The sequence below is a fragment of the Scyliorhinus canicula genome, chromosome 16, assembly GCF_902713615.1.
Source record: "Scyliorhinus canicula chromosome 16, sScyCan1.1, whole genome shotgun sequence".
NCBI classification, from domain to species: Eukaryota; Metazoa; Chordata; class Chondrichthyes; order Carcharhiniformes; family Scyliorhinidae; genus Scyliorhinus; species Scyliorhinus canicula.
In genome coordinates this window covers 26122079-26134926 of record NC_052161.1, presented here as the reverse complement: position 1 = coordinate 26134926, position 12848 = coordinate 26122079, and the positions used below count along the sequence as shown (strand labels likewise).

Genomic DNA, 12848 nt, shown 5'->3' with positions numbered 1-12848 from the left:
GAGGTATTTGCTAAGGATCTGCACAAAACATCAAAAATGAAAGCCCAAGGATACAGACTGGTAACTGGTATGTCGGAAATAGAATGGGGTTGCTGAATATGACGAGTGGTATTTTCACAACTAACTGTACCATGGTCTCAGTATTTCACGATGTATATTAATGACTTGGATGAAGGAGTTGAATAGAGAGTTGCATATCTAAAGTTGCAGATGACACTAAGTAAAATAAGTTGTACAGATGGGAGAAGGAAGTCACAAAGAGGCAGGGACAGATCAACTGAACAGGCAAAACTGCAGCAGATGGCGTTCAATGTGGGGCAAGTGGGAGGGCATCCACTTTGCCTCTGAGATAAACTGGTATATTTTCTCAAATGGAGTGAAGCAAATTACTAAAAGCTAGTGGACATGTACAAAATGTAATCAAAAAGGTTAACGGAATTTTTGCCTTTATCTGAAGGCAAAGGGCGAAATAATGCTTCCGATTCATCATGATGTCTCTGTGGTAACTGTTCATCTCAAAAGATGGTGTCAGAACCAAAGAAGATTAGTTATTTTGCCATGGTGCAATTCAAGTGGCCAAAAAAAACCTCACCACAGGTAATACAGATGTGTATCACGCGGCTAATTGGTGGAACTCTTCACATATTGTCCCTTGAAACGCTTTCCTCTTTGCGACCTTTCCTCGCACCAAGCTACAGTTTTAATCGCCCTGATGCAGTGCAACTATCCAATGTGGGCTGTTGTTAGGTGCATCTTCCCAGCTTGTGGCATCGACGTTGACGGTTTGCAAGTTCCGCTTTGAATCTGAACCCACGTTGCCAAAGTCACCTTGAGCCATCTGTGGTCTGTGCCCATCTTTAATCTGATTTTGGTTATCAAGCTATCAGAGGTAGGTGTCTATATTTGAGAAGCGGTGTCAGAAATGTTCTTCCCCCTGATATTTAGGATAAAGTGAAGTAAGTGTGTGAAAACAAACTAGCCATCTCTCCAGCCTGTATAGATTTCCCAGGTCATGCTGCCATGCAGCATTGCTGCTTGAGGCACATGTTCGTATATCTTTTATCTCCCCTCCTGACAGCACTGTAATGTACCTACACCACACGTTGCTGTGTTTCAAAAAGGCAACTAACCACAACTTTCTCAAGGGCAATTGCGGACAACATAGAAAATAGGAGGCCTCATACAGCCTTTCAAGCCTGCTTCACCATTCATTATCATGGCTGATCATCCAACTCAAAAGCATAATTCCCCTTTCCCCCCATATTCTTTGATCCCCTTCACCCAAGGCGCTATATCCAACTCTTTCTTGAAAACATGCAATGTTTTGGCCTCAACTACTTCCTGTGGTAACAAATTTCACAGGCTGACCACTCTCTGGGTGAAGAAATTTCTCTTCATCTCTATCCTAAATGATCTACCTCCTTTCGTCAGACTGTGACCTCAGGCTCTGTACACGCGCACCATTGGGAACATCTTTCCTGCATCTACTCGGTCTAGTCCTGCTAGAATTTTATAGGTTTCTACGAGATCCCCCTCATTCACCTGAACTGCAGCAAATACAATCCTAACTGTCTCAGTCTCCTCATACGTCAGTCCCGCCATCCCAGGAATCAGTCAGGTAAATCTTTTTGTACTCCCTCTGTAGCAAGAACATCTTTCTTCAGATGAGACCAAAATTGCACGCAATATTTCCAGGTGTGGCCTCACCAAGGCACTGTATAATTGCAACAAGACATCCCTGCTCCTGTACTCGAATCCTCTCGCAATGAAGGCCAGCATACTATTTGGCTTCTTAACTGAATGCTGTAGCTGCATGCTTACCTTCAGTAACTGGCATATAAGGACACCCAGGTCTCATTGCAAATTCCCCTCTCCTAATTTAAGGCCATTCAGATAATAGTCTGCCATCTCGTTTTTGCAACCAAAGTGGATAACCTCTCATTTATAAAAATTATCTGCTATTTATTTGCCCACTCAATCAACTTCCTCTGTATCCTCTTCACAGCTCACCCTCCCACCCAATTCAGTGCCATCAGCAAATTTGGAGATATTACATTTTGTTCTCTCATCTAAATTATTAATATATATTGTGAATAGCTGGGATCCCAGCACCGATCCCTGACGATTTGAAAAAGACCCGTTAATTCCTTCTGTTTCCGGTCTGCCAATCAGTTTTTTTTTATCCATCTCAATACACTACCCCTAATCCCATGCACTTTAATTTTACACACTAATCTCTTATGCAGGACTTTGTCAAAAGCCTTCTGAAAGTCCAAATAAACCCCATCCACTGGCTCCTTCTCATCGACTGCTAGTTCTATCCTCAAAGAATTCCAGTAGATTTGTCAAACATGATTTCCCCTTCATAAATCCATGTTGACTCAGTCTGACCCTGCCACTGTTTTCGAAGTGCACTGCTATAAAATCTTTGATAATGGTTTCTAGAATTTTCCCCATTACTAACGTCAGGCTTACGGGTCTATAATTCCTGCTTTCTCTCTATCGCACCATTTAAATAGTGGAGTTGTATTATCTCCCCTCCAATCTGCAGGAACTATTCCAGAGTTTATAGAATCCTGTAAGATGACCACCAATGCATCCACTATTTCTAGAGTCAATTCTTTAAGTACTCTGGAATGTAGATGATCAGGCCCTGTGTATTTACCAGCCTTCAATCACATCAATGTCCTCAACATCATTTTGAATTGATCACCTTCAGATCCTCTTCCTCACTAACCTTGTGTTCCCACACAGTTCTGGTATCATTTGTGTCCCCATTTGTAAAGACCAAACCAAAGTATGTACTTGGTTGTTCAGCCATTTCTTTATCCCATATCATACATTCCCCTTTTTCTGACTGTAAGGGACCTATATTTGTCTTCGCCAATCCTTTTCTCTTCTCGCACCTATATAAACTTTCACAGTCAGTTTTTAATGATCCCTGCAAGTTTACTCTCGTACTCTATTTTCCCCTTCTTAATCAATCCCTTGGTCCTTCTTTGCTGAATTCTAAACTGTTCCCAATACTCAGGCCTATTGTTTCTCTTGGCCAATTTACATACTACTTCCTTGGATTGAATACTATCTCCAATTTCCGTTGTAAGCTATGGATTGGCTTCCTTTCCCGTTACTTTTGTGCCAGACGGGAATAAACAATTGTTGCAGTTACCCCAAGTACTTGAATGTTTGCCATTGCCTATCCGCCGTCATCCCTTTAGGTAATATTCCCGAAACGATCACAGCCAACTCACGCCTCATATCATTGTAGTTTCCTTTATTAAGATTCAGGACCCTAGTCTCAGAATCAACTTCTTCACTCTCCATCTTGATGAAAACCTCTTATCAAAATACGGTCGCTCATCCCAAAATGTGTCGCACAAGTAGATTGCCAATACTAGCCTAGCCAGTGAAGCTCACATCCCTTGAATAATTTTCTTTAAAACTGGCTGTTATTCTTCACAAGTTTAGTCAATTAATCAAATGTGGTTGCTGTCTTTGTATTATAGGAATATTATCTATAAGCAAGCTAAGTTATGATATACAATTGAATCTATGTGGCTGGAACAATGTGCAATTTTTGTCATGGTTTTAGCTACTAAATCTCTGGTGCCAAAAATACTGCAACATCTTCTTTAGGACTGATAGTTAATCCAAATTAGCAAAATTGTTGCTCAATTTCAGAGCCCTAAATCATGGGCAAAAATAAGTTCTATTAGTCCATAGAATCCCTACAGTGCAGAAGGAGGTCATTCAGCCCATCGAGTTTGCACCGGCCCTCCAAAAGAGCACATTATCTAGGCCCATTCCCTCGCCCTATCCGCGCACATCGATCATGACCAATCTGCACATCTTTGAACTGAAAGGGGAAACCAGAGCACCTAGAGGAAGCCCACACAGACACGGGGAGAACATACAAACTCCACACATGGCCATGGCTAGAATCGAACCCGGGTCCCTGGTGCTGAGAGGAAGCAGTGTTAACCACTGTGCCACCCTGTTTGATTTTACATCATGCTCGAAGGCTTGCAATATTAAAGAGATTTCCAAACAACTCGTTTGGCTTTATAGAGAGTCTTCCTCCAGAAGGGAAGCAAAACATTTGCAGGTGCTGTACAACTAGTTTTCCCTGTTGCAGCATATTCTTGGAATTCTTTTTATTCTGCAGCCTTTCTGATGCTGTGGAACAGATTGCCTTTTCAAGTTCATTTATACATGGCTCCCGTTCAAGCTTCTTGACGTCTTAAAGCCTGTGGATTGTGTTTAAATGCTGTGTCAGAAACAGTGGTTTCATCTGAAAATGTTTATCCAAGTCTTCTATGCAGTACTTCTCTCTTTGGCTTCAGGAATAAGCTTTCCATGAGTAGATTCAAGTGTTGTATTCTTCTGGACTGAAAGCTTAGTGCTTTCTTCATCTCATTGTGAATTCATTTTGTATCTTCTCATACACACCTAGAGAACATGATTAAGCCAGTTTCCTTGTTGGTCATCGCAATGCATTTTTAGCCACTATAATTATTTTTAAAAATTCATTCACAGGATGTGGCATTGCTGGCTGGGCCAGTATTTACTGCCTGTCCTGGAGGGGACTTAAGAGTTGCTGTGGATCTGGAGTCACATCTAGGCCAGACCAGGTAAGGATGACAGATTTCCTTCCCTAAAGGACATTAGTGATGGATTTAACAATAATTGACAATGGTTTCACGGTCATCATTACATTTTTAATTCCAGATTTTTATTGAATTCAAATATCAATGCCATGGCGGGATTTGAACCTGGGTCCCCAGAGCATGACTCTTGGTCTCTGGATTTCTAGTCCAGTGATAATACCGCTACGCCATTGTCTCCCAGGAAAGGGTTCATTCTGTGATGATATTCTGAGTTTTGCTTCAATGACCGAAGCCACTTCCTCAGAGTATGATGCAAACCAGTCTTCACCCTTGTAATGTTTTTAGCAAAATCATACACTAAATTCACAACTTTCCAGGTGTTAGTTAGGAATGTGTTCCACGCTGGATCAGCATTCAGGAAACTGGAATTAATAGTAAAGCCGAAGATTCATAGTAAATTGAGATACGTCCTCATACATTTTGAAAAGTTAAAAATTCTAACATAGAACTTCAGTTTTCAATGCCTGGAGTTCGGACGGGATTCAACTGAGGTGTTTAAAGGGGTCATAGGGCAGTTAGAGAAACAATTTCCTCTGATAAGAGTATCCATAACAATGGGATATCTTAGAATTAGACAGCCAGCTAGCAGAAATCATTATTTTGCAAAGGCAGCAGAAGAGAAACTCTCTCCCCGATAGGTCGTGGAGGCTGGGTCAATTAAAACGTTCAAGATCAAGAATGGAAAAATTAGGTGAGGACTCAAGAGAATAAGGGAAAAGTATGGTGGACAGATCTGCCATGATATAATAGAAGACAGAATATGCTCAAGTGGCCATAAGGCTTGCTCCTCTTTCTGTGTCCCCATCCAGATTTATCTAAAATACAACTTGGTCATTAAACATTAAAGAAAATTCTGGTTCTTTGATCCTTGGAACAGCTGACAGTGTATTACACTGTAAAGAACACTGCATAACACTACTGTTTAGACAATTTGGATTATCAATTAAAACATAAAAGCAGACACCAGCTTTGAATTATCCCTTTGTTTCAAATATGCCATTCCTGATGTAGAACAGTGAAGAGCTCCAATAATACGGTGGCTTAATGACCTCTATTATAATTTAAATGGAGTTCGGAACAATTTCTTTGAACCTGCTTTACAATTACACAGAGTACTCATTCTTAGTCAGTTTGCAATATTAAATAAAAGTGTATAAATTTAAGGTTACTATAACTGTGATCCATATATCAACCCTTTAGGAGTTTGATCACTTTTATTTTTTTTAAAGTAGAAAAAAAAGCTCTGATTCATAGCTCAGCCCTACCATATTCAAATAAAACTTACACCACCTCCCTATTTCTACTCTACAAAGACCTAGAAATTTTAAAAAGTTTATTTGTTGACAGCAATAATGCCAAAAGATTGGTTACCTAAACATACAGAAAGAGATTCATCGCACACAAGTCCTGATAAACAAATACTATCCGAATACTAAATGTTTGCAAAGATTGAACTTTCAAAAAGGTCACATTATAACTTTCTAAATAAAGAATGACGTGCATATAATCATATTCAAACAATATTATCAGCATTTTGCTATCAAATTATTGGCTATGTTTAGAAAATAGAGGCGATTTTAAGTAAGATATACATGTTTGTGGGGTATAATCTATACCATAGCTTTAAGTTCAAAAATTGTGTTTCTGTATTTGTGTGTTAAAGTGTAAAGAACTTCAGTTTCATTTCACTTTAATCTTTGCCTGCATTGCAATGAGGTTTTATGACCTGAATTCAAATATGCAGGGTATCACTGGTTGGGCCTATATTTATTGCCCATCCCCGATTTCCTTTGAACAGAGTGGATTACTGGGCCATTTTGAAAGGGAATTTAAGAGTTAACCAGATTGCTGTGGAGGCACATGCAGGCCAGACAAGGTAAGGGTGGCAGATGTCCTTTCCTAAAAGGACATTAGTGAACCAGATGAGTTTTTACAACAATCGACCTGACTTAATTCGACTTTTAATTCCAAATGTTTTGAATTCTAATTTCACCATCCTCCATAATGGGATTTGAACCCGGATCCTCAGAGCATTACTCTGGGTCTCTGGATTACTAGTCTAGTGAACATACCACTGCCCAACTGCCTCCCACTAGAATATGGGAGTTTCTGGCTAAGTCCCTATTCATTGCCCCTCCCCAATTGTCCTTAAAGTGGTAGCGAGCATCCTTCTTGAACCACTGTAATTCATGTGCGTCAGTGGAAGAGAGAGTGAATGTTTAAGGTGGTGGACAGGGGGTCAATCAAGCAGGCTGCTTTGACCTGGATGGTGTCAAGCCTTTTACTGTTGTTGGAGCTGCATTTATCCAGTCAAGTGCAGAGTATTCCATCACATACATCACATGTTCCTTGTAGATGGTGGACAAGCTTTGCAGAGTCAATCGAGTTATTTGCTGCATAATTCTTAGTCTCTGACCTGTCCTTGCAGCCACAGTATTTATATGTTGGTGTAGTTCAGTTTCTACTTAGTGGTAAATCCTCCAATACATTGATAGTGGGGAATTCAGTGATGTGGTGCCATTGAATGTCAAGGGGAGATGTTTGGATTCTCGCTTGTTGGAGATGGTCATTGCTTGGCATTTATGGCATGAAGGTAAATTGCCACTTATCAGCCCAAGGGTGAATGTTGTCCAGGTTTTGCTGCATATGGGCAAGGGCAGCTTCCTTGGCCCAACCACCTTCAACTGCTTCGGCAATGACCTTCCTTCCATCATCAGATCCGAATTGTCATGAACAGTGCTAAACATTTCAGCAAACATCAGTGAACCACTTCTGATCTGATGATGGAAGGAAGGTCATTGCCGAAGCAGTTGAAGGTGGTTGGCCCAAGGACACGGCTCTGAGGAACTGCTGCAGCAATGTCCTGGAAGTGAGGTGATTGACCGCCAACAACTATGCCATCTTCATTTTTGCTAGGGATGATTGCAACTAGTAAAGGGTGTCTCCCCCTCCCCCAAACCACAAAAGGGTTTGATGGGCACCTTGATGCCACATTCAAGTATAGCCTTGATGTCAAGGATAGTAACGCTCATCCCATCCGAGTTCAGATCTTTTGCCCATGTTTGGACCAAGGCTGTAATGAGGTCAGCAGCCGATTGCCCCTTGCAAATCCAGGTTATTGCTGAGTGACTGCCGCTAGATAGCACTTTTGATCACACCATTCATTACTTGGAGAGTAGGTTTATGGGGTGGTAATTGCTGGGTTGGATTTGTCCTGCTACAGAAGCAAATAGTTTCAGTTCCAATTCTAATTCCAATTCCAATTTTCTCTCATGGTTACATTTTTAAAAAAATATTGTGATCATGAAAGAATATCTGTCTGTAACCACGATGCATCATACCTCCTGGACTTTATAATGGCATTCAATAGAGCTCGCCATGCCAGTCTCATTGCACTGCCTCTCCATCTGGTTCCACAAGTAGGCTTTACATGGTTTCAGTCCTATTGATCCAAAAGCGGCGGTGCTCCTCTTCCATCCCCTGCAAAGTAAATATGCTGGGATTGCCAGCATATCTCTTTTTCTAGGGATAAATGCTATCAAAATATTTCATCTTGCACTCATTAGGATAGCTTGCAAAAATTTTCCAACTGTAAAGGGGAACAACAATTTACACTGTATGGGAAGAGTGTGCTGGTTGGTTCACATGTTGACACTGGCTGGTGGAGGCAGTGCCATGGAGAATGCAGCATCGAACAATTAACTGCCTAATCCTGATTGTGCGAAGAATTACACAGATAAAAAAAATCTAAGACAGTCAGTCAGGCTCGCAGGGTAGTTTATCTACACATGTTAGAAGCCACATATAGTCACACGCAGAACCCTGTCCTTTGGGGGCAAAAGGGACATATCCAAACAGTGTTTTATCAACTAAACAGAAGCTTAGGGAAGTTATTCCCTGCTTCATTCCCCAGGGCAATATCTTGATCAGAGTCAATCTGCCCATTCTGAATTTGAACAAATCTGGGCAATTAACTGTTACATGCTCCAATTGCCATGACAATGTTTCCACCAATCAAGAGCCCACATGCCAACCAATCAGCATTGTCTTCTCCCGCAGTATAAACCACTGTTCCTCCATTATGGTGAAACATTCTTGTGAGCTATCCCACGTGCAAGAGACAACCTTTGATAGTATGTCTTTTTTTCCCAGCAATACTCGCATTCTGTACTACCAATTTTATCCCTGGTACTTGCCCATTAGCCTCCATTATATCACGCTGCTTTCACACAGACCTCACTACCACTGTTCTCAGCTCCTTAAATGCAGCAATGCTGTTTTATTGCTTACCTGACAAGTAACAAATGAGTCATAATCTCCTTTGTCTCAACAAAGGGATCGGGACTATGGGGAGAAGGCAGGAAAATGGAGATGAAAAACATATCAGCCACGAATGAATGGCAGAGCAGACTTGATGGGCCCAATAGCCTAATTCTGTTCCTATGTCTTATGGCCTAACATTGGGAAGAACAAAGCCATCGTCTTTGGATCCTGTCGTAATATTCTTTCTCGTCCCACCGACTCCATTCCTTGTCCTTGGAAGCTCTCACTTAAGCTTTACTGGACAATTTACAACCTTGGCATCCAGTTCCATTCTTAGTCAAGTTTAAAACCCTGCATCCTACTTTCATTAGGCATCAGGCCAACACAGGCATGCTGCTGTTGAAACCCTAATGTACGCTTTCAGTAACCTACTCTCCCCTGGAACTTCCTCCCTAAAATGATTTACCTTTCCACTTGCAAAACCCTTCTCAAAGCCCAACTCTTCATAAGCTTTCAGTCACAACTTCTAATCTCTCCTTCCTTGGCAAGCATTCATTTTCTTTACTGCTAACAATAAAGTGTCCTAATGTTATTGTTCCCAAAGTGGACTAGAAAACCAGTTCGTGGATTTTAAAAATCTGTATACTTTTAATCTCTTCTCAATTTGATCATACTAATTTTAAAACATGAACAATTATATCATATAGAAAAAGAATGCATTGCTTCAAAACATTTACGTGCTGTAATTGCAATAACGTGATAGCTGCTGTTCAATCCCCAGTAGAATTATTTTTCCTGCAGTCAATGTTACTTTGCAGTTAAAAATTGAAGCTTCATTCTCCCAGTGTCTGCGTCGGTCTTACCCTTACAACCCAAAAAGATGTATAGGGTAGATGAATTGGCAATGCAAAATTGCCCCTTCTTTGGAAATAATAATGGTGTATTCTAAATTTTAAAAAAATTGAAGCTTTATATAATGTTTTTAAAATAATAGGTCCAAATAGATCTACCTTCATGTTTGAGAGTATTAGAACATAGAACATACAGTGCAGAAGGGGACCATTTAACCCATTGCAGAAGGGGGCCATTTGACCCATTGAGTCTGCACCGGCCCACTTAAGCCCTCACTTCCACCCGTAACCCAATAACCCCATCTAATGTTTTTTTTGGACACCAAGGGCAATTTAGCATGGCCAATCCACCTAACCTGCGTGTCTTTGGACTGTGGGAGGAAACCGGAGCACCCGGAGGAAAGCCACGCAGACACGCGAGAGGCGTGCAGCCAACCTGCTCTCACAAGACTCATTGTGCATTTAAATATTGGAGTACTGCAGCCGTTGCAAATTTAAAAGTGGTTGGCAAAAGTTCCAAGTCTCGGGAAGCAGAAGAACTAAAGACAGACATGGACAGCTTTGCAAAGCTGAGTGTATATCGCTGACTTACCTGCAACTGTGGTCTGCTCCAGAGCGTTGGCTGCCCGACTGGAAACCAAGCCTGTCAATCAGGTTGATTTCCAGGTCAAGAATCCATCAAATCAAAACAAGGCACGGATGGAGTCAAAACTCCATAGCATCCAGGGAAACCTGAATTTCCAGGTGTCCTGACAGAAATTGCGCAAGCCCCACCCAACCTACCCCATCCATCACAATTCAACATAGAGATACAGGAGAACATGTGAGAGAACAATAGAGAGCAAGGTAAATGCGCGTATGCACAGGATTTATTATTTATGGTTACAAAAAGGGTTGTAATGCGCTGACGCACATTAAATATTCAAACCAGACATGAAGGAAATGAACTGAAACGTCCAAAGTGCGATCGCACAGTTTTTAGTTGACAAATCATTTGTTATTGTCTTTAGTGTCAAGGAGACTCCAATTTACTCAATAATTCTTCAATATCTGAACTGCCTACTGCTTCCATTTTTCCAAGCGCCGGAAAGGAATCAAAATGGCCAATGAAAGCAAGGAATCCATTGAGCAATTCTCGCTGCAGCCACGCAAGTCAATAAAATCTAAGTACCTGACAGGAAACCACTACTCTCCATGATGGTTGCTTTAAAATAGCAAAATAGACTAGAAGCTCCTAATAGCACCCATGATTTGGTATAGACAGTCTTAAATGAGATTAATCTTTTATCAAGTATATTGGATGAATAATAACTATCAAATTGGCCCGATAAATCAACTCACCTTGTTTTCTTTCGAATTTCCTCCACCAACTGTTTAATATGATCCTCCATGAATTCAATTTTTTCATTTTTACGAGCATGTGCTTTTTGCAGCCGCACAATACGTTCTATCAGTACAGTCTTGTCCACTTCAGGGAAACTATCAGCCTGCACAGTACAGCCAATATTCTCGTGTGATCGCTCTTCTTTATTGCACCGTGCATCGAGAGAACCTGGATTGTAATACAAAGATGATTTCTGGAGTAAATAGAAAATAATGCATGTGCATTTACTCAAACAAAGATGATTATATTCTTCTGGACTCAGAAAATGAAGTTTAAAAACTATATACATTTTGGAGTTGTGTCTCATTGCTGGACATTCAATACATTCAGCAACTATGGGCAATTTCCAATCTGTGCCCGAGAAATAATTCAACACAATTTAATTCCAAAAATGATCTTCTCCCCAAATGGAGGATTCATTTCAACTTTCTCTACGTGGAGCACTTGGAAAAATAAGCATATTGGAGAAACTAGCTTGTAGTAGTACTAAGCCCAGAATTTGAACATAATATTTCATCATGAGGGGCAGCACGACGAGCACAATGGTTAGCACTGCTGTCTCTCATCATGTGCTGAACTAATCTCACATCACAGCAACAATTGGGGATTCAGTATGTGAAGCAGCACAAAAAGTACACTGAGGCTTCAACACGGACTTCATCCTGTCAATTCTATATTTCAATCCATTCCACCAAGTTGAATAATTTGATAAACCATTAAGCCCGATAATCTACATCCCAGAGCATTTATGGAAGTGGTTCTATAAATACTGGATGCATTGGTGGTCATTTTCCAGGATTTTATAAACTCTAGAACAGTTCCTACAGATTGGAGAGTAGCTAATGTAACTCCACAATTTAAAAAGGGAGGTAGAGAGAATACAGGGAATTACAGATCAGTAAGCCAGAGACGTCGATAATGGGGAACATCCTGCTTCACAGCTCCAGGGTCCCAGTTCGATTCCCGGCTTGGGTCACTGTCTGTGCGGAGTCTGCACGCTCTCCCCATGTATGCATGGGTTTCCTCCGAGTGCTCTGGTTTCCTCCCACAGTCCAAAGATGTGTAGGTTAGGTGGATTGGCCATTCTATATTGCCCTTAGTGTCCAAATTGCCCTTAGTTTTAGGTGGGGTTATGAGGATAGGATGGAGGTGTGGACCTTAGGTAGGGTGCTCTTTCCAAGTGCCGGTGCAGACTCGATGGGCCGAATGGCCTCCTTCTGCACTGTAAACCCGATGAATCCTGGAATCCATTATCAAAGGTTTTATAGAAGAGCACTTCGAAAACAGCGGCAGGATCGGACAGACTCAGCATGGGTTTATGAAGGGGAAATCATGCTTGACAAATCTACTGGAATTCTTAGAGGATGTAACTAGTAGAGTTGATGACCGAGAGCCAGTGGATTTGGTTTATTTGGACTTTCAGAAGGCTTTTGACAAAGTCCCGCATAAGAGATTAGCAAGTAGAATTAAAACGTATGGATTTGGGTTAGTGCATTGAGATGGATGGAAAACTGGTTGGCAGACAGGAAACAAAGAGTAGGAATTAACAGATCGTTTTCACATTGGCAGGCAGTGACTAGTGGGATACTGCAGGGATTGGTGCTTGGACTCCAGCTATTCACAATATATATTAAAGATTTAGATGAGGGAACAAAATGTAATATCTCCAAATTTGCAGATCAC

General features: G+C 41.1%; 1 protein-coding gene across 5 annotated transcripts in view; it reads right to left on the bottom strand.

Moving 5' to 3' along the window:
* The window catches only part of ccdc186 (coiled-coil domain-containing protein 186), a 120342-nt gene that overhangs the window by 20963 nt on the left and 86531 nt on the right, over positions 1-12848 (bottom strand). For all 5 annotated transcript variants that reach the window (XM_038821389.1, XM_038821388.1, XM_038821392.1 and 2 more), the window contains one exon: positions 11123-11333. In XM_038821389.1, coding sequence (XP_038677317.1) covers positions 11123-11333 — 211 coding nt within the window. The remainder of the gene's footprint in view (positions 1-11122; positions 11334-12848) is intronic.